Source organism: Pan troglodytes, chromosome 1 (assembly GCF_028858775.2).
Source record: "Pan troglodytes isolate AG18354 chromosome 1, NHGRI_mPanTro3-v2.0_pri, whole genome shotgun sequence".
Lineage (NCBI taxonomy): Eukaryota > Metazoa > Chordata > Mammalia > Primates > Hominidae > Pan > Pan troglodytes.
This window is the reverse complement of record NC_072398.2, coordinates 183,180,508-183,208,502: the sequence shown is the minus strand read 5'-3', so window position 1 is coordinate 183,208,502 and position 27,995 is coordinate 183,180,508. Positions and strand designations below refer to the sequence as shown.

The window sequence follows — 27,995 nt, the reverse complement described above, 5'->3', positions numbered from 1 at the left end:
TCTGGCTGGGGAGAGGGTATCTGGACCTCATTTGGCATGAGGCCTCTCAAGCCATTGGGTTCCTGCTGAAACCATCCTCCCAAAGTCTGCCCAATTCTGTGCATGAAAACCGGGCTCACTCCAACTCCTCTGCTTCACTGCAGGCCTCGGCCCTCACAGCAAAGGCAATTTTCCTGAACGTTCCCTGGCAGGAAGAGGGGAGCTGTCACACAGAAACACTAAGCCATTGAATTCATAATATCTTTTATTAATATATTATGCTACAAAAATATTTTTGGCAAAATAACATTAATAGCATCTTTGTCTTCTATTATACTCTTAAAGGACTCTTCATGATAATTCACAGAGGTGAGGGGCAGAGGTGATAAGAGAACAACATCATGAATACCTTTCAAATACATGAATCTGAAGCCTGTGTTGCACAGTGAATCAACTCGGGGACAAGCTCTGTGAGGCTCAAGAATGGGGCAGGGGCTCTGGCTTCCTCTGTTCTGGGCTAGAGCCTCCTTTGGCTGAATCAACCCCTGCCCACCCCAGCCACTGGGGACCCAAGATGTCTGAGAGCCCTTTGTCCCTGGCAGCTCACCGGAAACATCTTAGACTTGGATCCCGTTCAAAGCCCACTTTCCCCACAGCAGGACTGGGATGAAGGGGGCCTTGGAGGCATGCTACTCTGTCACCTTTCCCGCCTCCACATGCTTTCAATCCCATGGCAGCCTGTGGGTCCTGGGAAGAAAGCCAAGCACCTCATCTCCATGGAGGCCCAAGATTGTCCATGTCACCCCTGCCCTCCAGCCCTAGAACTGCCCAGGCAGGAAACAAGGTCTTCATTTGACAGATGAGGAAGTGAAGGCTCAGAGAGGGACAGGAACTTGCCCAAGGTCATCCAGCAAAGTGAAGGAGTATCCAGAGTATCTCCGGAAAGGAAGAGCCCAGCTCCCACTTGGAGAAAGGGTGAGGATAGCCGATGCTCCCTGGAAAGAGCCAAGTAGGGGGTCAATCAGTTCTCGTGAACACTTTCTTTCCTCCCCTGGGGTCAGGGAGTGGGGCAGAGCGGGAAGGAGCTCTGGGCTGGGCTGCGGGCCTGGGTTCCAGTTCACTCCTCCTCCACCTTTCAGAAGTTCCCCCGCCCAAGGGCAGCAGTCAAGCCCAGCTGGGTCGTTGAAGGGGGCGCTGTGAGGGGTGGTGGTGGTTGTGGGTGGAGTGGGGAGGCTGGACTTATTTCTGAACCTTAGTGGTTTAGACAGCCAGCGGGGTGATTTTTTTTGGCTGCTCAGATGAATTTCTGGAAAAATAACAATGTTCACAGAACTTGATCATTGCAGAGCCAGGAGGGACCCTCAATGTCATCTACACCAGGCCCTTGCCAAGTTGTCAACTCTCCTACCACTTCTTCAGCCAGTGGGCACACTGCCCCTGCTCAAACACCTCTCCCGATGGGAAACCTGCCACCCTTGGGGGCTCCGGGCCATCCCCAGACAGCTTTGGCTTGGTGGAAATTATTCCACTGGCGGAACTAAGGTTTGCCTCTCTCCTTCTTTTCTGCCTTCATTCCTTTCTTCCTCCCCTTCCTTCTGCTTCCTTCCCTTCCTTTCTCTCTCTACACATCTGTTGAGCACCACCTTTGTGTCAGATGAGGATACAAAAACAAATTTACATGACCCCTGCCATTAAGCTGCTCACAGTCCAAGAGAGGAGCAGATACACACCAGATAGTCACAACACTGGGCAGTGGGTATTGTGATAGATGCTAAGAAAGCACAAAGGAATGGGAGGGGGCTTCCTGGAGGAGGTGCTATCTGTGTTGATCCTCAATGGATGAGCAGTTACAGGGGAGAGAAGGGAGTTTCCAGGGGTAGGGAGCAGCATGTGTGAAACATCCTGTCTATTCTAGAGATGACTGCACATCACGCTGGCCAGGCACAGGGTAAGAGACATGAGAGACGTGGCTGGTCAGCAGGGTTGGGTCATGAAGGGTCTAGAGGACACTTCAGGGTGAGGCTGAGAACTCTGGTTCTTATCTCACAGTCACTGAAAAACTATCACCAGCCCCAATTCTGCTGTCTGCCACACAGGATGCCATCAAAGCTGCAATTCCCTGGAGAACTTCTCTTGTCCTTCACAGCATTTTCAATAGACTTTCCTTTTGGTAGAAGGACTTTCCCTCCTCTTTGGGATGCACTGTGACAATGGCCCTGGGCTGGAGATTAGGCAAGTGGGACAAGGGGCCTGAGCACCTAGGCTTGTCCAGGTCTAGCCGAGGCCAGGAAGTTGTAGATAACACATTATTTAGCATGAAGAAAATATGCTTAGGGTCTTTCAATGCAAGGACAAATTTGTTCATAACCAGCACAAGGTTCCATGCTTCCTAGATCCCAGATCTTTGACTCTCAGGGCTGGAGGCACCCTCAGCAGCCCTTTGCAGCTCCCTGGCAGCCTGATTCTTCTCCCTCCACTGTGGATGACAGGGCTCTCCCTGTCTTCATCTGGCTGCTGGTGCATCAGACCCACCACTGGAGGGAGACCTGGGGACATGGCCATTCTGACATGCCCCAGAGAGCCCTTCATCACACAGTCAGCTTTCGTGAGAGGTAGAGGACCCAGGGCCACACTAACATGCTGCCCGACCTTAAGCAGATCACTTTACCTGCTGGGTCTCAGACCTTTCGTCTTTCCTGCCTGCCTCACAGTCAAACAGAAAAGTCTAAGAAGTGCACACAAATTTCTCAGAGCAACAGGAGCATTTTATGAGGCTGGGCACAAAGAACGGTTCTGGAAGAAATGTCAGTAAGTGGTGGATAGATCGTGTCAAAGGTGTGGGTTGCTGCTTATGGAATGGTGGTTCTCTGGCCCAGGATGAGAGAATTCAAGTGCCCCAGCCATGCAGATTCCTGCATATGTGCCTCAAGTCTTTTGGGTCATAAGTCAGCAAGTTGAGTTCATTTCAGACCCTGGCCAGCTGGTGGTCCTCAGAGATCAGTGAACTTTGGCAACAGATGTCTGACCACATTGGCTCTTGCTCTCCTGTAGGTACATGTCTACTCCATCGGTTAGTCTAGCCATCTTTCTTTAAACACTTGAATTAGGGTAAGGGAGAGTTTAGGATCCCCTAATATGCCCAGAGGAGGGATCTGGGAAAGACTAAGGCTGAATCTTCCTGAAGTTAGGGGCCAGGACGACGTAATCTAGCATTGCACTGCTTGTCCCATCTTGATAATGAGTTCCTCTGGGCCAAGGAGAGTGGTTAGATTCAGCTCTAATACAGAGCCTGGCATTGCATGTGCTCAGTAATTACAAGCTGTATTAATTTACTTTCTTGGCTCAGTGCCTGGCACAGATCTGGGCACACGGTCAGGTGCCTGGACTGTTTACCCAAATGCTTCATCTTTAATTAACCTCAAGCTCCATCTCAATACGTCTCATGCCATACTCTGCTCCAAACAGAGAGGAATCTGGCCTGTGTGCTTCTAATTCCTTTACACTTATCTCATCCAAATAGTGCTCTGCACGATCCATTTGATGTCCAACTTCTGAGCCTGCTTTATAAGTCAGCTAAGCCCCTTCCCGCTCAGAAATAGGAAGTCACATTTTTGCCAAGGATAAACCAACTCCAGCCTGGATTGAGGTCAAGTTCAGTTTAGAGCATGGTGCCCACGGGGCTGGCTGGGCCCTCTAAGGCAGAGCTCCAGTCTCCTGCCAGGTCTCAAGCTCAAACACGTCCATCAGGGCTGAGCTGTAAAGAATTCAGCTGCCTGCCAAGATGCCCGTGGGACTCCTGACCATCCCATGAGCTGCTCAGAACTTGCCATCTCAGAAGGGAGATAGCTGCCAAGCTGGGCAAGATGGCACTGGGGCCAATTAGCTGCCATCAAGCCTGCCAGAGAAACCCACGAAGCTGTAAAGTTGGGGTGCACTGGGCTGGGAGTCAGCAGGCCCACCCAGCTGTGCAGCCTTGGAGAAGTGTCTCCTCTCTGTGGGCCTTATTATTCCTCCTACTGTTACTATTATCCATCAAGTGAAGGGTCCTTTCTGCTGTCAGGTTCCAGGACTCTGTAATTACTGAGGCACCTGCCCCATGGGGTTTCAGGCCTCCCAGGTGGGAGTTAGCCCACCTGGGTCCTCTGTCTCCTCAACCACCACCTTGAGGAGCCGAGGGGCTAAAGTCTCTTGGAGTCCCTGTCACCTGCCTCCCCACTTGGCTGCTGTGCCTCCCCAGGTGCCCCACAGCTGTGCCCACCTCTCAGCCTTTGATTTGGCAGGAAAGCTTCTCATGGGCTCCAAGATCTGGCAAGTCAGGACATGCGACACATGGCACATGCAGTTGCCAGAGCCCTTTGGCCAGAGGGGTCAACATAAGCAGCTGGCCAAAAGGTTTCTTGGTGGAGTGAAAGCTTGTGCTGGCCCCAGTTTGGGTGAGATCTGACTCCCTTGCAGAGAGAACGTGGCAGAACAGGGAACAGGAGGCAGGAATTGTTTTGCATCACACTGATCTGGGGCCACATCCTGGCTGGGGGCTCTTCAGCAAGTCCCTTCACCTCTTTGGGGGCTCAGTTTCCTCATCTGTGAAATGGGGATAGTCACATCTCACAGAACTAGCGCAAGAATCAGTGAAGCAAGTGTGCAAAGTGCTTGCCACGCTGCAGGCTTTGGAAAAATGGCAGCTCTCATTACTATTAACATCATGTGAGGCCTAAGCCCCTGTCTCTAAAACTGCCCTCCCGTGCCCACTCCAGTCCCTCGGCCCAGCTCAATCCATTTAGCCAGGACTTCAACAGCCTCTCCTTTAACCCAAGCTGGATTCATGACACCAGAACAGAGAGGTCTGGATTTATGTCCTCACTCTCCCACTTGCCGTGTGACCTTGGGCTACCCACCTGGTTCTCTCTGGATCTCAGTTTATTCATTTGTTCTGTGGGGTGGGGACTGCTTTCCTCAGCACCAGTATCCCACCTCCCACCCCACCCCAGCGCTTTGGTTGAAAACACTTACCAAGAGCTCTGGAGGGCCAGTTCATAGACACTCAGGGGTTTCAAAATAGCAGCATTCTCTTTCCTAAATTATCTTCCCAGGCCGCGGGTGCATCCAGCGGAGGGGAGGATGGCCAACATTCACACCTCTGGCTCCCAAATCCAGCTTCACAAAGGCTAAGCCTGCCTCCCTGCCCCTCCCGCTGAGGGCCCCACAGTCGGAGAAGCCAAACCCAGACCCGGGAGGCTTCGGTGATCCAAGAGCAAGCCAGTCCAGAGCCACAGTCCACAGGAGGTCACTGATGTCCCGGGTTCCCCTCCCGGGCCAGCACTAGGGCTAGGGGGTTATAACATAGGCCACATAAAAATAGTTTTATCGGTAGAATAAATACATTTTTCTTTTTTAATATGGACACGTATTTTACAAAAGAGCCCCATAGCACTATGGGAAATTAAGATCCTTCTACAAAAAAGAAGATGTAACTTGGGTACAGTAAAGCTCTAGAGTGTCTAGCCAATCCCATGTGGACTGCCCTCGACGTGTTGGGCACCCCCTGGAGGTGGTGGCAGGAGCAGTGGGGTGTGGCCGAAGACCCCTGTGTCATTTCTCTGGCTTCTCCACTTGGGGTGGCCGAGGTCAGGAGGGCCCAAGGCTATGCAGCAGGAAGCGGACAGCGATGGTGGTGGCGATGGCGGGGAGGAGGCCCAGGGTGGGTGCCGAGCTGCTGGCGGGCCCTGGCGGGTCCTGCTGTTGTAGCTGGTCTGAAAGCTGGAAGGGGGGCTTGGCGGTCCCCGAGCTGTGGGTGGGCTGCAGGGGCAGCGGGGGTGGTGAGGCGGTGGTGCTGGAAAGGAGGAAGCACATGGCAGAGTCACCATCGGCAGCCTCGTCCTGGGCAGAAGCCTTGGGGCTCAGATCTGATTTTTTCAGGTCTATTTTGCCTAATACAATGGAGAAGGGAACAAGGAGCTTGAGCAGGCAAACCGGGCAGCCCAGAGCCACACAACCAGCCTGGCTGAGCTCCAGAGTCCACACGGACCCCCTTTGCCAGGCTCTGGGGGATGGGCCAGGCCCTGGCAGCCACAGGTTGTCACATCTCAGCCACTCAGATGTCACCACTCGAGAGAATGGGTCCCAGGCAGAAAGAATAGTGTTTTGGGGAGATAGATCTGGGGTACCATGGGGTGGTCAGTCATCGACGTACACAGGTGCCCTGCCTGCTGGCTGCTCTCCCCTTGCAGACCACCAAAACACGCAGAAAACAAGACAAGCAACCCCACCGCGTTCCCTGCCATTATCATAACTACCGCTTGTTGAGCATCCATCATGAGCTCAGCACTTTCCAAGCAATATTTCTGATCCTCATAACAAGCCTTCAAAATGGGTCTCATTGCTCCCTTTCCATGAATGAGAAAACTGAGGCTCAGAGAGGCTGTGTGGTGGCCGGGGGGGAGGCTACCTGGTGGTCAGGTCCCAGAGGAAAGTGGGAGTGGGACGCCATGAAGCAGGAGCCCTGGGTCTGCCTTACTTTGCACAGCTGCAGGATATGTTTAGTGAGAGGTGCAGTCCTTCACGAATTTACAAAAACAGAATCTAGTTTTGGAAATAACAGGTGAGATTCTTGGCTCAAGAAAGCCCATGTGACAGAGAGAGATGGAAGGAGAGTCAGGGCAGGAGCCAACTGGAAGCTGACCTGAGCCCAGCACACGGTGGCCTTGGGAAGCTGGAGGCGGGGGCAGGGGGTACTCAGGGCCAGGTTACTGGCTCAGGTCCAGGAAAGAGACACAGGAAATGGACAGGCAGAGAGAGACGGAGGCTAACACAGGGACTGAGGAGGGAGTGCACAACTACAGAGGCCTAGCAGAGAGGTCAGGAGTCTGACAGGAGACCTGTGGACGAGAGGGACAGGCTCTGGGATAGAGAAACAGGCTGGGCCCTGAAGCAATGGCCATGCCTATCCTCGAGGAACCCTGAGCAGGCAGGAGGCAGACAGAGATGCAGATGCAGACAGAGGAACCCACAAGCCCCGTCACCCAGAGGGGAGGACCGGGGGGCAGCAGGTAGATGAAGGGAAGGCCATGAGGGCCTCCCGGAAGCAGGGAGGCCACAGTCAGCCTGAAAGGCATAGTGAATTTAGTTTGAGCATGGGGAGGGCACTCCTGGACGGTGAGAAAAGAACGTACAGAGCCCTGCCCCCGCACCAGGCTCTGTGTGAAGCACTGGCCACTCTTTAACCTTTGGACCTCATGACAACACCGGGAGGCAGGTATGACTGTTGTCCCCATTGTACTTAGGAAGAAACTGAGGCACAAAGCGGTTAAGTGGCTTTCCTGCAGGACACAAAGCAGGGCCAGGATCTGAACTGGGCACACAGTAGGTGCTCACTAGCAGATGGGTGGGCAAGAAGCTTGCCCTTCCCTTTGGGCTGGCCAGCCTAGAGGGTAGGCTGTAGAAACAGGGCAGGGCAGGCTTCATGGAGTCTGCAGCATGTGTGCCTTCTTGCCACGCTTCCCACTGCTTGCCCCACCTCGACAGGCTGCCCTCGGTCACTCCGGGCTGCATTTCCTCGGGCTGGGCTGTGAGGTCCTAACAGCTGGCCATAATCACAGTGGTGACAGCCTGTAATCACCACCACCAGAACTCAGTCCAGGCCACCGTCCTGGCCAGACGCCTCTCACATAGCCCTGGCTCAGCTTCAGCTAGGCCAGGTGGGCAGGGGAGGGAACCCGGGGCCACCAAGCATATCATGATTCCACATGGGCTCTTGGCTTGGGAGCAGGTGTCCAAACGGCCTCTGGCACTCTGTCCTGGCTTGATGTATGTCATTAAAGAGAGGGGTCCTCACTCACTGCCCCATCCCTCTCTCCCTCTACGTTCTTCCGGTGATGCTCTGGCCTTCAGCACCCCCTGCAGTTGCATAAGGTTCCTTTCAACCTGGTGTGATGTGCCATGATCTTCTGTCTTTAGAGAGACTCCAAGGAACTATCAGGAGGGGAGGGAGCAAACTCTTGTTCCACCCAGAGGATGCAGGGATGGCGTTTCTGAGTAGAGTGTGTGTGTGTGGAAGTGGGGGGGAGGGCCAGGTGGCTTCCAATGTCCCTTACGCACCCACAGAATCAAGCATGTTGTGCCTCCCACCCCATGCCGGCCTGATCTGGCCTGACTGCCCTCCCCTTTCATGGTTCTCTCAACACATACCACCCTCTCCATCACACCTACAGTCTTGCTGCCATTTTCCTACTCACCTTTGAAGGCCAGACTCAATGCCCTTCCCCTGGAGGCCTTCTTTGATCTGCCTTCCATCCCTCAATGCCACTTGGGGCAGTTAAGGCTTCTCCCAAACCTTGTACATTTCTCATTGACCTCTCTGTGTTGTAGGTCTCCATTTATTATACGTAGTTTGCATGGGTTTCTATATGTAACGTGCTTTGAACAGTGCCTGGCACACAAGAAGTGCTAGAAGAGGTTGGCTATTTTTAGCATCATTATTAATATTTTTGTGTCTGTGTCTCTCCTAATAATAACACCTTCCACTTATAGAGCACTTACAATGTGCTGACAGACACTGCTTGGTGCTATACACGTGTTATGTTATTATTATTCCCCTTTCTAAGGTGTGGAAACTGAGCTTGAAGGACTTCAGATTTCTTGTAAGAGACAGTGTCTCCCCAGCCTGAGACAGGCCAAGGAGCCGTCCCTGACTGAACAGATGAGCAAACCCCTGATGGAGAGCCCATGAGCGAAGCGTGGGTGCTTCCGGCTGAGATCTCTCAAACCCGCAGATGGAGGCTTGCCAGGCGGGGACACTGAGGCCTCATCTGGCCTCAGCCCCTGGAGGGGATTAGTGCCTGTGCCGGGCAGGGATCATTACCTCAGCCCCTTTCCTCCCTTTCTTTTCTAATGAAAACAAAAACAAAAATAAAAAAAAGAAACCCACATACAAAACACAAGAAGTCCATAAAAACGTCCTCCTAAGCTGCTGCCCCATCCTTTCAGCCTGAGGAACTGTTGGTTTGGTGGGCTGGCTTCAGGACAGCAGGCTGGTGTGCCCCTTGAGGTGCCCGGAGCTGGGGCCCCCACCATCAGAAGGCGAGACCAAGTAGGAGTTATGAATACTATGTCTCACAAGGCGCCCAAAGGCATTTTCTTTCACACTTTGAAAACCAAAGATGAAAACTCCCGCTTGGAGCCTGAGCGGGCTTTTTATTGCTTGGAAGGAGTCCCAGAGAAATGGGGCAGGACTGGTGGGTGGGGGGTGTGGAGGACAAGCCCCTCCAAATGCCCCCAGCCCACCTCCTGGGCCTGACTCTGCTCACAAAGCTCAGTCCCCCAGTCCAGATCCCCACCCCTTCCTAGGCTCACAATGGGGGAAACTGTCTCATGGCAAAGTGGCCTCAAAGCCAAACCAAACACTGCAAGTGTTCCCAGGCTCCACAGATGGCTGGCACCAAGAGGCCGCGTCGGCTCTGAGTCAACAGGGACCCCAAAGTGGGGAAGAGGCCCTCTGCTTGGGCAGAAGGCAGAAGCCTGGCTCTAGCCTGTAGTGCGTTCCTGGCTTGCTGTGTGACTTTGGCAAGTGCTATCCTCTAGACCTCGGTTTCCCCATCAACACAATGAACAGGAACAGACCCATGGACTTTAAAATGTTTACTAGCAGCAGAAGCCAGAGCGAGATCTTAGGTGGAAGCCCAAGGCAGAAATCACAAGCCCAAGGCAGAAAGCAAGGCTGTGTGTGTCTGAGACACTGTCAGCTGTCTGACCATGAGGCACCTCCAAGGGGCTCCCTGGAGCAGGGGTGGGTCTTGGCACTACAGGGTCTCTGAGAGCCATCCCAGTCTAGGATCCGGGCATCCCGAGCCTTCTTGCCGGTACAAGGGGCTGGTGGGCTGTACCCTGACTGACCTCCTTAGAGAGCTTTTCAGCCTGAGGAGACCGGATTTGGGGCACACGGGGCCTGGGTCACAGGTGGCCCTCTGCCTGGGGATAGAGATCTCACTGTGATCACTTAGCAGAGACCCTGTTGTGATGCCAGTCTGGGCCTCAGCCTCTCTGGGCCAAGCAGGTCGGATGAGAGATCCAAAGCAACTGGTTTGCCTGCAGCTCTGGATATCTAGGACTTTGTGATATCTAGGGCTCCTCCCGCCTCCACACCTTTGTCCACATGGTCTTCTGTGCTGGGAATGCCTTCACGCTTTGCTCAGCCTCACTGGGCCATGACTGATCAATTCTATCTTGGGCACAGGGCAGACAGGCTTGTTTTCTAATAGCTTCATAGCAGACCATAGCTGGAAGGGCCTGTCTGTCCCTCAGATGGGAAACTGGGCCCAGAGAGGAAACGGGACTTACCAAGATCACTCAGGAGAGCTGAGGCAGGGTCTCTGGACTGTGGCTCCGGGGCTCTTCAGTGGCACCACATTGGAAGCCATCTGTCCCTGGCCATGACACGAGACTTTTCCTCTTCCTGTCCCTCACTAGCACTAAATGCAGTATGTGCCCAACATGTTCCTGTTAAACTGGGGGAAGTTCACAGCACCCAACCAATGCCTCATTTAAGGGTTTAGGCCAAAGGCCCTTTCTGCTAGGGTAGGGAGCTGGTCATCTCAGACCAGAGACTCTGAAAGTCACAGGTGTCAATACGAGCTGCAACTGTTACCGAGTGTTACTGGTGCTCTGATGCCAGCTTAAAGCTTACGAGCATCATCTCACATAATCTCCAAGCCTCAAAGTAAGTAAAAAGGGGGACTGGATTTGAACCCCATTCTGCCTGAATTTGTCTGTTTTTATTCATTGGATGATCCTGCTTCTCATTCTCGTGGGGGCATCTTCTACCTCTAATCTGATGGGGTCATCTTCTGCCTCTAATCTGATGGGGTCCTGTCCTCACCTGGAGACTCTGCCCATCTCGAACCATCCCAGGAGGACTGGCTGTGCTATGGGGAACTGGAGCTGGAGAATCTGGGGGCAGGAGGGAGACACTGCGTCTCTTCCCCTCTTTGAGAGCTCTAGCCATCTGCTCAAACTTCAGGGGAAGCTGAGACCCAGAGGGCAATGACCCTGTGGCACATGTGTCCTGCACCCCCTCCCCCTGCATGGTGGAACTCACCAAGGCTCTGTATCTGTCTTGTCACCCACCTCTGTGCCCTGCTTTGGGCCATGCCTGACACTGGGAAAGTAGTCTCTTCCCTACACCTGGCCAGCATGACTTGCCCAAGGACTTCCAATCTAGATGGCCCAGACATTCTGCTCCCTATTTATGAAACTCCCCTTCCTCTCCCATGTCAGCTGTGGACTTGGAGAATAAGAGCTGGCATGACCTCCAAAGACCCATCAAGGTCCTAACTGCACAAAAGGAGAAACGGAAGGAGTGCTACAAGTCCCACGCTGCAAAGAAATGACCTCTACCCTGTTTTAGAGCACCCTGGTGACAGCCCTGCCCTTCCCCCAAGCCTGGCTCTCAGCGGTGGGGGTTCCCCAAGAATATTCTGCCACTGCACAGCCATCTGTGGACACACGCTTCGTCTGCCCTTTCCATGGGTCCCCATAAATCATCCTGCCATGGGCTACTGCTTCTCTAAACTTCCTCCAGTGTGTGTTTATATCTCGGGTAATGAGGGGCAAGGGGGAGGCCAGCCTGTTCCAGGTGGCATCCGGGACAGGCACTCCAGGTGCGTCCCTGGCTCACTCCCTCCTTCTCACACTCGCTCCCAGCCCAACCCGGATATGATCCTCACGGCCTCCCGGCCTAGAGCATGAGTGAGGACTCGCAGTCTGTGCTACTGTGTCAGGACAGGGGCACCCACCGGCACTGCGTGGAGGAAGGGAGGCCTTAGCTGGGCCAGGGAGAGGGGGAAGGGCAACCACATGGTGCTGAGTGATGACAGCGACCCTTAGGGTCAGGCAGGTCTGCCTGACTCTCTGCCTGGCCTTAGGCAAGTTACCTAACCTGCTGAGTCTGTTTCCTCTGGTATAAAATAGGCCTACCTTCCACAATTCTTGACAGAAAAAGGGACAGAATGGAGGCAGGTATCTGGCACAGCAGGGGAAGCTTGGCAAATATCCACTGGCACCCCACTCCAAGCAGAGAGAGGAGCAGGACGAAGGTGTGGAGGTGGGACGGGGCACCTCGGGTGGCACACAGCCTGGTGAGGACAGGGGCAGCAGACCCCGAGGAAGCAGCGTGGTGGCTGAGGCGGAAAGAAGGTGAAGGCCCTGCATCTGGGCTGAGCAGCGGTGTGGGGGGCACTGTAGGACCCCAGGCTGAGGAGCGGCCATGTGGGAGGGCACTCGGGGCCAGGACGACAGGTGCAAGATGAGCTGGGAGAGGTGATGGGGAGGAGGGGATGGCTCCAATGGGGTTTCGGAGGAGAAAAATGAGAAATGGGAGTAAAAGCTTCCCCCAAAATGGTTTTGTTAGAAGGACTATCAGTGGGCCCCAGGTCACCCCCAGAGAGCTCTCATCTGCTTCTCTTAGAAAATTGGAAACCTGGGGACTGCAGGAGGGTGGGGTGAGTCCCCTGGGAGCAACGGAGGCTGTGCCCTGCACCTGAGCCTCTCAGGGAGCTCAGGGCCTGCTCCCCTAGAAGCGGCAAGAAATTTCAACAAACAGGCTGCCAGGCGGTGGTGGAAACTTTCTTCTCCAACCCAACCAGATGGAATAAAGTTAGCCAACTGCAATTTACCTGTGGGGACAGAAAAGGGGCTCCCTTCTTGCCAAAGAAAAGCTGTTTTCTTCTCCTGAAATCAGGCTCTGTGTTTCGGAGCTATGTGTTGTGAGAAGGAAGCTGTTTGGAGTCATTTGCTGAAATTTACCTTCAGACATGGTTAGGGGCCGGAGCTCCATTGCTGGAGCTGACAGCCCAGCTTCCCGTCACCCCATGGGCTGGCCCCACCACTGGCCAGGTCTCCTGATCACCCTGGTGTGTTGATCAGGGCTCTGAGTGACCAGCCTAATTGGAACTTTTAATGAGTTGCCAGCTCCTTCACTTGCTTCAAGCCTCCCTGGCAGCTTGCAAACCCTCCCTGCCACTGACGAAAGTGGCTCTCAGTAACTCTATGCCCTCACTCCCGATTAGAAGGGGGAGGCCCATGCTGGGCACATGACCCAAATGTGTCATAGCCAATATAGCCACAGTAATGCCTCTGCCTTAGGCAGGCAGGGTGATATGCTTAGGCTGTGTCTCCACCCAAATCTCATCTTGAATCGTAACTCCCATAATTCCCACGTGTTGTGGGAGGGATCTGGTGGGAGATAATTGAATCATGGGGGCGGTTTCCCGCATACTATTCTTGTGGCAGTGAATAAGTCTCATGAGATCAGAAGGTTTTATAACCCCTTTCGCTTGGTTCTCATTCTCTCTCTTTGCCTGCTGCCATGTAAGATGTGGCTTTGCTCCTCCTTGCCTTCTGCCATGATTGTGAGGCTTCCTCAGCCATGTGGAACTGTGAGTCAATGAAACTTCTTTTCTTTATAAATTACCCAGTCTCGGGTATGTCTTTATTAGCAGCATGAGAACAGACTAATACACAGGGCCAGGTTCTGCAGAAGTACATTTCTCAGTAACCCAAGGTTCTCTGAAACCAATGCCCAAAGGATCAATGGGCTTGACTCTTATTTGCTGGAAGTCTTTTAAAGATAGTGTGTACCCCACAGTTTATGATAACGGGCTGGACCATGTCAACATTTTGGCATTGGCTCTGAGACCTGGCTGTAGGAGATTCATGAAGTGCAAAGTGCAAGAGGCAGCCCTTGATTCCTTGTGGGGACCCTGGTCAAACCCTCTCTGACTCGGGCCTTGGTTCACCATCTATAATGCACAGTGTAGTCAGGGTTTCCCACAGCTGCTCAGAAGAATCTCCAGGTGTACACGCAACATACAGAGTCCCAGGCCCTTGTCCTGCACATTCTGATACATGAGGTCTGAGGTGGGGCCTGAGAATCTGTTTATTTAACGAATAGCCAAGGTGATTCTCTCTAGGGTTTCGGGGGAAAATCCTGGATGGCGATCTCTAGGGTCCAGATGGAGAGTCTAAGGCTCCCTCTGATAGAGACTCTGAGATGCAGACTCTATGACTGCTAAGCATGGCATATTCAGAGCTGGGCCAGTGCAGTGGGTAGGACTCTACCCCATCACTGACAGTCCCTCCCTGGGACATTCCCTGTGCTCTAGCAACACTGTTCACTAAATATGGAGACTCCTGCCAAAAAGTGGAATCTGGGGAAACTCCTGTGTACTGAGATTGCAGGCAGAGGTTGGAACACAGCATCCTGGTCACAGCAGGACTTTGGTGACAGACAAGCTGAGGTGGGTGGTAGAGGTGGCAGGAGGGGCATATAGGAAGAGGACAGAAGGGTCTCCGTGCATTAGGATGATTTCTCGTATCTGTCCATTTTCAACAAGATATATCACAAATCCCCCATCCACTCCTAAGACAGAGCCCACAGCTTCAAGGGCATTGATCACCATCTATCCCATCTCTCTCTTAGAGCACGGTTCCCTTTGCAGCCTCCCTGCCAGGGTGTCGGCTACTCACAGCTTCTAGGCACAGGGAGCTCATGCCTTTTGGCTTAGCCAGCTTGTTCCATTTTCTCCTAGTTTCACCTCCAGTCCATGGGACAAATGGCGCCCTGTTTGTACAGGTGTGTCCCAGGAAAGCTGAGTGCAAAGCAGATTTGTGCGCTGTGCCTGAAGAAAGCTTCTATTTCCTCACCTTTAAGATGCAGAGAATTGTACTTGTTGTTGAATTGCTTTTGTTTTGAGAATAAAACTGAAAAATCAGATGTGAACGTGCTGTAGAAAGCCACCTGCCACACTTCCTTAGAGCAGGGCTGGCCTGACGACAGTGTGCCCAGCTGTGGGGGGTTCAGGGTATACTATCCCGGGTGCAGACGCCCAGCTCCTGGGCAGACCTGCCCTCCCTGGCTCACCTGTCCTCGATGCGGACCCAGAGGTCATTGAACTGCCGCGGCCGCTGGTGTGTGCTCTGCCTCTTGTGCCACTTCCTCTGCCGGCCAAACTCCTCCAGCTGGCTGAGGCTGTCGGGGAGCAGGAGGTGTGGGGACAGGGCTGGATCCTCATTCTCTGGTGGGGCGGTGGGGGTCACAGAGGGTACTTCGGGGACAGCGGCAGCTGGGGTCACTGGGGCCGGGCTCGTCGAGGTCCCCTCAAGAGAGGGCGCTGGGCTCTGGGGGGCAGGGCTGGAAAGAGGTAATGGCACATGGGGCACATGTGTTGGAGAATGTCATCCATGTGTGGTGGGGAATACAGTCCAATTCAGTGGGAGTTTGTCATGGCAGGAGAAAGTGCCAGGGTGCCCCTGCTGGGCCCGGTGACAGCAGCCCAGGAAAACCTCGTCTGGTGCTGAAAGCCAGTGCTTTGAGTCATACCTTCATTTGTTTAGTGGATGGATATTTACTGAGCACCAACCCTGTCCCAGGCACTTTTTTAGGAGGTAGGTATCAGCATGATGGAAACAGACAATGCCTCTGATCTCTGAGAGCTTACATTCCAAAGCAGCAGAGAGTAAAACAGAGGATGTCAGATGCTGCTAACTGCCGAGGAGCAAATGAAACAGAGACAGGTGTGAGAGTGGGGGTGAAGGGTGCTACTCAGGGAAGGTGGTCTGGTCACCAGCAGGTGACATTTGAGCCCAGGCTAGGAAGACGTGAGGGAGCGAGCCCTGGGTAGGTCTCTGGGGCGTATCTGAGCTTGGTCAGGGTCTCATTTATTCAACAACTCTGGCTGAGACTTTAGGTGAGTTTAACCTCACTGTGCCTCAGTCTCCTACTCTGTGAAATGGGGGTGTTGCAGCCTGTATCTCACAGGGTACGTCATCAGGATTATGAAGGTGAACACCGGCAAAGCACCGAGAACAGTGTCTGGCAAATAGTAAGCAGCCAAAACATTTAAGTAATTAAGATTATTAGCATTGTGCATTCATCCAACCTTCCACTCATACATTCAATACACATTTCCTGTGCACCTTTTCAGTGGAGCAAAGACAGTGTTAAGTAGTCAGAGCTGGAGGTAGACTGATGTGGGTCCACAGCCCGGCTCCACAACTTGCAGGCCGTGTGACGAAGGGTAAGTTACTTAATCATCTCAAGCAGCAATGAGCTATAGCACTAGAATAATAATACTACCTACTTCATGGGGTTGTCATGAGGATGAATGAGATGAGGTCTTAACACAGTGCCTGGCACATAAGCCTCTCTTGGATGTTGGCCGACAAGCAAATAGACCTGGCTGTCAGGCAGGCGCTAAAGTGTCATTTGTCACATTGTGGAATTCATGTTTTATACAGGGGCATACACGTGCACCGCTTAGCCCAAGGGCACCCTCTGTTTTTCTCCCTTTTATTCTTTCCTCTCCATGGCCACAATAGAATTTGTTTTAGGGACATGTGATCCTGGGAGAAGGTTGGGAATGGTTTCAGGAATTGTGGCTGAGTGGGCAGCTTGCAAGGTTAGACAGTACCCAAGACAGCAGGCAGGCCGTCTTCCCAGCCCACTCTCACATGGCACGATGGGTGAGGAGCTTCTCTCTTTGAAAGAAAGAAGGCCATCAGCTCAGCCTCTCCTCCCCTACCCCCATGGCAACCCCAGATTCTCAGGATTCAGGCTGCCTGGAGATGCCGCAGCTGCTGGGGAGATAATTCAAAACAGTCAGACAAAAAGCTAGATCCAGGAAGCACCTGTGGCCGATGATGGCTTTTATTGTTGGAGCCTCCTCAGCATCCCCGCCCCCCTCCGCCCTGCCAGCTCCCTTGCTCCCCCGTGCAGGAGGCTAAGGCTGAGAGTCCTTGGAGCAGAGCCCATGGGGGAGCTGTGGAGGGCCCCCTCCCCTAATGCCTGGGCTCTGAGATGAATAGGAGGCTCGCTAGCCTCACTGGCCTGCCTGCCTCCCCTGCCCTGGCCAGAACAGACACAATGAGCTTCAAGGGGAAGGTCCTTGGGGCTGCTGGCGTGAGGGCTGGGGTGAGGGGAGAGGAGGGAAACTTGAAGAAGGCTTTGTCCCTGAGGCTGCCTTGGAATCCCCAACCCTCAAACACATGCTTGCCCCTGGCCCCCAGTATAAACTAATGCGTGCTGGGCCCAAACGGTTCAGGCAGGAAGAGCAGCCTTGTCAGTTTGACTCAGATGAGAAGTGGTGGGAGACTGGGATGAAGTCCCAATATGAGGGTTTATCGAGATCTCAGTTCACCCTCAGAGCTGGTACAGGGAGTAATAGTTCAGGGAGGCCCTGGAGCCAGACTGCCACTTACACCGCTGTGTGTCCTTCTGCAAGTGACTTCACCTCTCTGGGCCTCATGTTCCTCAAGGATAAGGTGGGGAAACTCATAGCTTTGACCTCACAGGGCTGTTATGCAGATTAAATGAGTTAAAAGGTCTTAGAGCCTGGTACGGAGCGAGCAGTTAATAAATACTGGCTATGAAGATCCAAGCTTCTTTCAAACTCCGGGTCTTTATGCTGGAGCACGAGCTGCATGGAACCCTGGAGTCTGAGGATCCTGTCACTGACCTCTGGGGCTCCCCGGGACTCAGAGCCTGGCTCTCGCTGACACCTCTCATGCCTGGCCTGGTGCTGGTGCTGTGGAACCACAGATGGACTGAGCTGGTCCCTACCCTCAGGCAGCTCCCAGACTGTGGGGGTGGGGGTTGGAAGACCTGGCAGGAATAGCGGATGGCCACTAGTGGCTATTTGAGCAGGGTGGGTATGCCCTGGCAGGAAAGTTAGGGGTGAGGGGCATAGCCAGAGACAGCAACGGAGAAGGTGAGGACCAGGAGTGGGTGGGGCAGCAGGGCTGCCACAGAGTGGGGCTGTGACCCAGGAAAGAGACCAGGGCCCTGCCCATCCTCCCAGTACCATCTTGATTCAGAGCCAGGGCAGCCACAGTCTTCCAAGCAGCACCCAGGAGTTCTACTGAGTCCCTCTACCCCCGACCCAACCCACCATCTATAAATCATAAGCACCTCTCCAGTCCTAACGCTGCTCTCACTCCCACCCATGCTCTGGCCCTGCTGTCACCTAGAGCCAAGACGGCTCACCAGCTCCTTCCCAATCTCCTGCCTCCAGCCCAGCCTTTCCATTCTTGCTTCCTGGTAGAGACCTGCCCCTGCCTCACCAGAAGCCTCTTCACAGCTCTCCTGAAAGCCTGGGCAGGAAGGCAGGGTCAGTGAGGGCCAAGGCACACCCAGATGTGGCTTACCTGTGTATGGCCTGCCCGGCGGGTGTGTGGTCCACCTCCAGCCCTGCCTGCCGCAGGATGTCGATGACTGTGTTGTTCCCCAGAAAGTGACCTGGAACACAAGTGACAAAAGGGGCTCAGCCACATGCCAGGCCACCGGCCACAGGGGACTGCCCCAGGCCATCCCCTAAGTTTGTATCTGGGCCAGTGACCTACACCAAAGTCAATGCCCCAGATTCCCTGAGAGGCAGTATAGCATAGAAGGTAAGACATGGTCCTGGTGCCACCCTGCCTGGGTTCAAATACTGGCTCTGCCGCTCATTAACTGTATCTCCCCATGCCTCAGTTTCCTCATCTGCAAAGTGAGAATGGCTGTAATAGCAACATCCAGGGTTGCTGTGAGGATTATAAAAAACAGCTACCTGCAGGTAGTAAGGGCTCTCCGTGCTTCCCTGGTGCATCTCTGTGCCTCACACCATGAAGCTGACCCCAGCCCCCAACAGTCCAGGCTGGGACAGCCTCCAGCAGCCACTCAAAGCCCAGCTCCAGGGAACCCTCAAGCCCCTAGCAGGACTATGGCTCATCTTGGTAAGTTCTACCAGCAACTCAGGCCTCCCTCCTTTAGCATGGGAGTGGGGTTCTGTGTGTTCATGTGGGCCTCCTCACTCAGCTCCCAGAGAGCAGAGATGGCATCTCCACTGCCCTGCACAGGCTCAGCACCTACTGGCTGGATTCACAGACTCATCCACCCAGTACCTGTGGAGAACGCACTATGGGCCAGGTCCTGGGACTCACTGAGGTGTAAGATCCCAGCTGGGGTAACCAAAAAACCCTGACTAATTGCAGGGCCTGGCAGACAGTGACGGTCACCTACAGGAGGCAGAAACATAGAACTGAACCCTCCAGAGGTGTGTGTGGGGAGAGGGGCTGGCCTCCATGTCAGTCCCCTATTCATTATTCATTCATTCAGCAAACATTCATGACAACCTTGCTCTGTGGTCAGTTCTGCACTAGGAACGATGAATACAGAAATGGGCAATTTAGTTGAAAGCCCCATTTGGGAGTGGAAATCGTCTTCCTGTGTTGGAATGCAGGCTTGATGTCTGACTACTCAGGGGAGCCTCTCCTGGGCTCTGGTTGGGAAGAACCCTCAGGAGGCCCAGTGGCTCTGGACACAAGAGGTGCTGGGAGTCAACACTCTGGGATGTCCCTCTTCCTCGGGGGCCTCAGGGACATCCTGAGGCTCAATGTGGTGCTTGTTCAGGGCCCCTGGGCCCCTCCTGCCATGGGCCTGCCCTGTGGCTGCACTCATTAGGGAAGCACTCTCCCCTACTGCTCCCTGTTCATCCTGGGCCCTAGGGGAGATCCCTGCACTATTCCTCTAATTGCCTGTGAATGGTGGTGACAGGTGGAAGCCAGAAGGTCAGCATGCTGACAGCCCCAGGGAGGTCTAGGAGAATAGAAAGTGGACAGGCTGTTGGGGAACAGAGATGCTCTGGCAGAGGAAGCCAGCATAGAACTGCATAGTGGCTGGAACAGAGAACGAACCGTGCCGCTGTCTTGCCCCACCAGCCTCGCACACCTCTGGGCTGGTTTCACAACTCCTCAGGAAGTCTCCCAGCCCAGTGATCTCCCTCTTGCTGACCATGCCCTGCCAGAGCATCTGGAGTTACCTTAGGCCTGGCTGACCATGCCTGACTATGTGCCATGTGGCTGGCTGACCCTGCCTCCCTGAAGTTTCACTTGAGGATCACTGGGAAAGGTCACTGGGCTTGGAATGTCAGAGGGCTCTAGTCTGGCAACCACCACACTTACTCTGAGACCTCAGGCAAGCATATTACCCTCTAATGCCCTCAGTTTCTTGCTATGCATAATATCTATGGGCTCTTCTGGCTCTCAGAGCCTATGGGGAAGGTTTTTGTTTCATTCCAGAGACCCTTATGAAAAGATACCTCCTTCTCTTATTTCCTTTCCCCACCTATTCATTTCGTTCATTTAATGAACACTGCCTAGGTGCATATCTTGTGCTGGGTAGTGATGAAGAGGCAGGGTCTTTTTCCAGGCACTCACAGACTTGAGAATGGGAATCCTGTAATCCGGGCACTTAGTATGATGGAGAGGGAACTGTTCACACAGGAGGCTGTGAGGGCACACAGGAGGCCTCTAAGTCAGCCTGGGGTCAAGCAGACTTCCTGGAGGGGGCACTGCTAGCTGCAGGGTGGGATAAGAGTTATCGAGGTGAGGATAGGAGTGGGTGGCACAGTGGGGGAGGCTGTTCCAGTAGGGGGAACAGCATGTGCAATGACTAGGAGGTGAATGAGGCACATTTGGGAAGCTAACTGCAGAAGAGGCATGGGCAGCACAGGCATGAACAGGCCTTTCCAGAGCTCTGGCCCTGACCTAGTGCTGTTGAGGACAAAAGATCCAGGCTCCTGCCAAGGCTCTCATTCTGCCCCTCAGCCTGTGATCCTAAGCAAGTGGCTTCCCTGCCACCAGCCTCAGTTTTCTTGTGTGTCAAATGGGCCTACAGTTCTTTGACCGACTCCTTGGGGCAACTGTAAAGCCCTAATGAGGCATAAGAAGTGGATGTCCCTTGGAAAAGCCCAGAGTGCAGTACTGAGTGATGGGCTGGAGACAGTCCCCAGCAGGGCGGGGTCATCCCCACTCTTGCCTTTCCCCACAGCACCATAAAGCTGGAAAGGGACGGGAAGAGGCAGCCTCCAGCACGCAGGCTGGAGGAACTCTCTGCAAGCAGCTCTTGGACTCTACTCCTGGCAGCAAAGGCAATTCCTTTTCTGCCTCCATGGAGACCTGTTCAAAGACAAGGCCTCCCAGCCCAACAGTGGTCCTTGCGTTTGCCCAGAGGATTTCAAGAGCTGCTAGGAAAAAAAGCCCTGCCTCGGGCTGTATAGGAGCAGCAGCAAATATTTACTGACTGCTGCGTGGCTGCTCCAAAAGGAGCATTTCTGGGACTGAGTAGAGGAGACACTTAGAGGGCCCAGGCCTCAGCCCGGCCGATGGTGCAGGCCTCACAGGATGCCCACTGGATCCTGAGCACTGCGTGGCAATGGTTCACGTGTCTGGCCAGCGTTCCTATCCATCCCCTCAACCTCAACCATTTCAGACCTTTATTGTTTTCTGTAAGACCCAAAACAGAAGACTTCAGATGCTTTGAGAAAATGAAACCAATCAGGAATAATCCTTCCAATTCCCATTCTCTCCTTCTCTAAGCCACACTCACCTTCCTTTCCCTCTGCCAGGGCAGGGAGAACGGTCACCTCCACCCAGGTGGCTACTCTTTGCACAACTCCAGGAGGCGCCATTCCCATGTGGTCTGTGCCCCAGAACTGTGTAATGTGGTTCCTGCACTCCCGAGCCCATGTTTCTACCACCCTGCCCTCTCTGGGCTTGGTTTCACAGCACCCCACAGCTGGGTTGGCAACACTTGCAACTGCCCCAGTGCTCACGACTCCATTCTATCCTGGTTCTCTCTGTACTTCTCTCACTGCCCCCTATCTGTCCTGTTGGTGGGCTCCTCTTTCTCCTGCCCAGTCAATGTGGGAGCCCTGGGAACCATGCCCTTGGCCCTCTTCTTCTCACCCACAGACAGATCATCCACCCTGATGGTTTTGGTAACTACACAATGCTGACCACTCTGGAATTGCCACTTTTGCCCAGATGCATTTGTCCAGCGACCTACTGGACATCTCCACCTAAACATCCTCAGAACCTATAGAATCCAACTCTTCCTTCTCTGCAAGAATGTCTTGCGTCTCAACCAGGCTCTGCTATTCAACCTAAATAGGTCCTATCTTGATTCTCCTCGCTCCTCATCTTCATACGATCAGTTCCCAGAGGCCCCCTGCTGTGACCTCCTAAAGGTGCTTGACTCTGGCCTAGGTCACCATCACCTCCTGCCTGAATCACTGCAGAAACTGCTCTCCTTGTTCTCTCTAGTTCACACCCCAGAGCTGACTTTGTCAGAACGTGCTCCCAACCCACCTGAGGGGGATCTAAGAGCTTTTTGAGGGCAGGGGTCATGCCTGATTCATCTTTATCCCCAGAGGTAAACTCAAGTCTGGCATGTGGCAGTGGCTTTGTGAATGTGTGTTGAATGAATGAGTGAAAAAACCTGTTACTCCATATCCTTTCCATGATCTCATCCTATCCCCAGGAGACCTGAGCTCATGGATCTCCTCTTCTTGTAACTCAGCCCTGCCCCTTGGTGGTGCTCCTCCAGATTCTACCAATCCCAGGAATTTGGCCCTTGGACCAGCCCCTGAGTCAGGGCCCAGAGCATGCCGTCCTCAGGAGCTGGCAGACAGGAACTATGCTTGCCTCCAAGGTCAGAAATCCTAAAATAGGTGCCACACCTATCCTGGAACCTGCAGGGAAAGTCATGGAAAGTCTCCAAAGGGGCCCCACGATGTTGGGGCTCAGCCTGCAAGGCTTGCCCGGGCTTCCCAGGTCTCCTGGCCACGGCTCAGCAGCCCCTTCCAACACTGACAGCTGTTCTCTGGCCAGCTCTCTGCAGGAAGATACGTTCCATTTCATCTGCTGAGGCCTCGTGGATGAGAAGAGGAGGAAACAGAGGGAGGACCATGGGGTGGGGGGGTTGCGGCACACAGAGCCATGCAGACAAAGAGAGGGAGAGAGGAGAAAGAGAGAGAGAGGTAGGGAGAAGAGCAGAGAGATACTCACAGAAAGGGGCACGGAGGAGGAAGAGAGCTTCAGGAGCAGATGGAGAGCAGAAAGGCAATGTGGAGAGAAAGAGAAAGGGGCCCAGAGACAGGCAGTAAGAGACACAGAGACAACGGTAGGGAGAGAGGGAAGAAGAGACACCAAGAAAAACAGAAAGAGACAAGGACAGGACAAAGAGATACAAAGACACAGAGACAGAGAGGTAAGGAGAGAAGGGAGAAAGAGGAGAGAGGGAACCCAGAAATGAAGACAAAAAGCGTGGTGGAGACCAATTCACTGAGGACATCAGGGAAGGCTTCCGAGAGGAGGGGCTCATGTATCCAGTCATGTATCGAGGACTCCCCCAGGATGGGTGGGATTCAGATGCAGATGTAAGAGGAGACAGGCAAAGTAAGGAGAAGCAAGGGCCTAAAGGTGGACTGGATCTTAAAAATTGCGGGGCTGGGATGGTGCCTGCCTACCTTGAGAGAAGCCAGGGTCCCACATAAAGGACACTTACATACAAACAGGAAGAGGTTCCCTGCTCTGAGCAGGTGCAGCCCCCATGATGTTTTAGTGCAAAGAAAAAGACTCCCTTTCTCCTAAGCACAATCTAGCCTATGCCAGGGCACAAGGCTCAGTGAGCAGAGCACAGGCCAAGGCCAGATCTACCCCGCCTCCCATCAGCCTGGCACAGTCTGACAGCCCCTGTTGATCCTCTGACATGGGAAGGCAGGGTAGAGCGAGTGCTGTCCTGGGGTTAGGACTGTTAGAACACCCCACTCATCAATTAACCACGTCACCTTGGGGAGTTTCCATTCTCACTTTGTGCCTCAGTTTCCCCACATGGTGTTGGGCCCCATGGTCTCGGTCTCATGGGTCCTCCCACCTCTATGACTCCTTCGTTTGATGACCTGCACACACGCTCATACTTAGTGGGCCTCCCGAGTACAGGATGCTTCTCAAACGTCATTTCATTTCACCCTTGCAGCGGCCCTTTGAGGTGTTGCCAGTTTCCAGATGAGGAAACAGGCTCAGTGAGGGGACGTGACTCGCCCAAGGTCACACACCTGGTAAAAGGCAAAGCTTGGACTTCAATCCAGAGATGTCCCAGTTTACTGCATGTCCTACTACACCCACTCTGAAGTATTGGCAGCTGTGAGGGATCCTGAGTTCACATTTGGGGGCAGGAAATTGTCAGAAACATGCGTCCCTTCCAAGGTTCACCAGATTGGAGAGGAGAGTGTGCAAGTGCTCAGCAAGAATAACACACAATTAACAGGGCAGTTTCAGGACCGTGTTGAGGGGCTGGGCAGAGGGAGGAGGGGAGAACCAGATGTTCCCACAAAGGCTCCAAAGCAGCACTGGCTCCCCCCGACCAGCACACATGTTTTCTCTCCAGTGAGTATGCTGGGTTTCCAGTTTTCTCCTCCTGGAAGAGGCATCCCAAGCCCATATTTATGTTCCGTCTGAAATTAATGCAAGGGAAACTTTCAAATGCTAATCTAGCTGCCAGGACAGGCCGGCCGGATATCAAGCTATGGCGGTGTTTGTTTTCCTGAGGAAGTATGACAGGAGGGCTGGATGGGAGGGCCAGTGGAGGATGGACAACTGGTCTCTCAAAGAGTGTCTGGAGGGACACTGGCAGAGCCGAGCTTCCTTTCTCCTGCTTTGCAGGCCGCCCAGGGAAGGGCTAGGGACCTTTCAGTTCAGTGGGGCCTGAGATGACACCACCTCTGTACCCAACCTTGTGCCAGGAGCTGACACACAGTCCCCTCCCCTGAGGAGGTCACGGTATGGAGAGGGGGAGATGGGCAGGCAAACACTCACAGGACAGCATGAGCCATGCAGTGCCAGGGGCCATGGGGTTGAAGTGGAAGCAGAGGGACCCAGACTAAGGAGATGAGTGAGGAGTGAGAGGAAGAGCGGAGAAAGGGCATTCCTGGTAGAGCACAGCAGGAGCAAATGCATGGAGGGGAGAGGTGGTGTGGCACGTGCTGGCCAACAGCAGTTCTGGGTTGCAGTAACATAAAGTGAAAGGGGAGGTGGCAATAGCGAGGGTTGGAACAGGAGGGTGTCCCTCCTCCATGACATTCTGATTACTGCAGGACATGGTGAAGGGGACAGATTCAAGCTGGGACCAAAAAACACTCTCCCAGGCAACTGTCCAGCTGTAAGGAAGTGAGTGCTCCACCCTGGGAGGTGTGTAAGCCGATGGTCGAAGAGCACTTGTCAGGCCTGTGAGGGGTATTCAGACATCCTATGGGGAACTGCTGTGTCTGGGTGGAACCAGAGATTCTGCCTGCTTTAGCAGCCTTTACCAGCTGCTCCTCTTTGGAGGCTGTTAGAACGCAGGACGTCAGAAATGAAAGTGCCCCAGGGCTTCAGCTGGACAGCTCAGCTCTGCCATGAACAGCGCAAAGATGGTTACCAATTCCGAGAGGAGCAACCCTGCTGAGGCTAACAGAACTTGCCCTGTGTCACACTGGCAGAAAGGGGCAGAGCTGGGCTCAAGTCCAGGCATGGCACGGGGTGCATCCATGTCAAGGCCCAGACCCAGGCAATGGCCATGCAGGGTGATTCCAGGTCAGCACAGGACAGAGCCTGTGATGGGTTCTGTGAACTGCAGGAGGCAGTGCTCAGCCAGGGATCTCCATGGCCATGTCAGTCACTCTTTACAACATCCAGAGGCTCCTTTTTTAGAATCACAACACCCCAGGACTCCTGGGAGCTCCCTGTTGGCAGGGACAGGGCCCCACGCCTCCTGAGCCTCAATGCTACTTGGAGCTGAATTTGGCTCTTGGGATTTTGCCACAGCGTCCCAGTTGCATCCTCAGAGGCCACCAAGCACTTCTGCCCCTCGATCCCAGTGGCTCTACTGTCTCCTGTGTGGGAGTCCTGTTCTTAGAGGACTTCGAGCTCTGAGGGGCCAGGGACCCTGAAATAATGGTGGCAACACAAGAGCTCACATTTACGGAATGACTGTGCAAGGCCAGGCCCTGAGCTGTAGTGCAAGGCCAGGCCCTGAGTGCTAGTGAGCTGGATCTCAGGCTCATCTGCAGAGTGGGAGGCCGCAGGCTGAGAGAAGTGAAGCAACTGATCTGCCCAAGGCGACTTCTGATCAGGAGAACACCAGGTTTCTAACTCACACAGTCTGGGTCCAAGCCCATGCTCTTAATCTACACTTTCTTCTCCTCTTGCCTTTCTCACACTGTCCAGGAAGAATGTTGAGCTCCCTGCCAGATTCGTACATTCTCCTTCACTGATGGAGCAGCCTTGGGATCCGGCCTGGGGTGTGGGCACTCTGTTCTTCTAGACTCTCCCCTGTTTCGGAGGGTGAGGGCTGGCTCCAGCTAGGGACAAGCCAGGAGGGGATGTTCCTCTGGCTGGCTGGATGTTCTGGCCTGAAGCAGCAACGGCGACTCTGGCCAAGGATTGCAGCCCTTCACAGGAATGCCAGTTGCCAGATGCATGCGTGGTGGGGTGGCAGGGCCCTTTGAAGCACCGTTGGAAATTCTGAAACACTTCAGATGCCGTGGCCTCAAGCTCCAGCTTGGGGAGGGTGGCAGACCAGGGCGCTTGCCAGTGAGAGAGGATAGCAGCTGTTATTTTTGTTTGTTCATTTGTTTTGTTTTTTTTTTTAGAGATGAGGGTCTCACTCTGTCACCCAGACTGGAGTGCAGCCTTGGCTCACTGCAGCCTTGACATCTGGGCTCAAGCAACCCTTCCACCTTAGCCTCTTGAGTATCTGGGACTATAGGCATGCATCACCATGACTATGACTGGCAAATTTTTTTATTTTTGTAGAAATGGGGTCTTGGGATATTGCCCAGGCTGGTCTCAAACTCCTGGCTTCAGGTGATTCTCCTGCCTCAGCCTCCCAAAGTGCTGGGACTACAAATGTGAGCCACTGTGACTGGCCTGCCTCTTGTTTCCAAGATGAAAAAGGCCCTATATGGACCATGGCTGCTCTTCTGTGCCCAGCTATGAGCTCTGAAGGGCTGCCATTTCTGAGGCCACCAAGTGAAGGACCATGATGGGGAAGGAGGTGGGTGTGGGTCTTGCCCTGAGGACTATGGAGATGATGAGTAAACTGGAAGGCAGCTGGATCTGCATCAGGGAAATTTCAACTGGTTTTCACCTCCTCCAGGAAGCTTTCTCTAACTTACCCTGCCTCCTTTCAGTGCCAGTCACTCAAACCTCTGTTAGACATGTGTGGAAATGCTGAATGTTGGGGGCTAAAGGGGATCTTGGACCTAGCTCTGTCTAAAGCCCCTCACTGTGCAGACAGAGGAGGAAAGACTCTGAGAAGGCCACATAGAAGATCTCAGAATCCCCTTTCTACCCTCACGTCTTTGGCGTAACTCTCACCTTGCTCTATTTTCTTTCTTTTCTGGCTTTTCCCTACCTAATCATCTTGCCGCCTCCCCTCCCTACAAACGCTCCTGCTTAGCACTAAACTCCCCCTCCTCTAGCTGTGATTGCATGGTTTACTCAGCAGTACCTGGGACTCTCTTTCCTTAGGTCTTTTCACTTGTCAATCTAGCCTCAACTTCCAAAGGCAGATGTGACGTGGCTGGACCCCTCAGTCTCCCACCATGGGGGCAGAAGATGTAGGTTTTAGGCTGGGTTTTGCTGTGGGGTAATGTAGAAGCAGGCAGCATTTCTGCTTATGGACCTCAGGGTTGGTGCATTCATTCATTCATTCATTCATTCAACAAGTGGGTAATACGCACCTTCTTAGCGCTCAGGGAGTGGACATCCTAGACTGGGAGCATGAGAGAGGCTGTGATAGCAAAATCCTGGAGGCCTATGGGAGCCCAGAGAGGAAATCAGGGAAGGCCCAGCAGAAGAATTCCCAGCAGAACAGAGGGCCCAAGTGACAGCTGGATGGATTTTTTAGGGATCAGGATGACTTCCTGGTCATCAGGAAGAATGACCTAGACAATGTGACCACCATTTCACTCCAGTTCTAAGACTCTCTGACATCCCATCTGTACTTGGATTTACTGACCAGCCAAATGGAATAATCAATTCCATCCTGTTTCCCTCCAAGAGGAATTGAGGATGTGGAAGGGCCATATAAGTTGATGGATATGGGAATTTTTTCAAGCAGGATGGTGTCCACTCTCTAGGGAGCAATTTCTATCGTTATGAATTTTAAA

The 27,995-nt window shown here is 53.5% G+C and overlaps 1 protein-coding gene across 3 annotated transcripts in view; it reads right to left on the bottom strand.

Moving 5' to 3' along the window:
- Window positions 1-226: 226 nt before the first annotated feature.
- Window positions 227-27,995, bottom strand: part of TRABD2B (TraB domain containing 2B) — a 236,628-nt gene continuing 208,859 nt past the window's right edge. The window contains exons 5-7 of one of the 3 annotated variants that reach the window (XM_001142926.6): window positions 18,172-18,262; window positions 14,891-15,160; window positions 227-5,809 (exon numbers count right to left, since the gene is read on the bottom strand). In XM_001142926.6, the coding sequence (XP_001142926.2) occupies window positions 5,605-5,809; window positions 14,891-15,160; window positions 18,172-18,262 (566 nt within the window). In that variant the 3' untranslated portion in view covers window positions 227-5,604. The remainder of the gene's footprint in view (window positions 5,810-14,890; window positions 15,161-18,171; window positions 18,263-27,995) is intronic. The other 2 variants (XM_063802391.1, XM_063802393.1) reach the window with 2 other exon arrangements.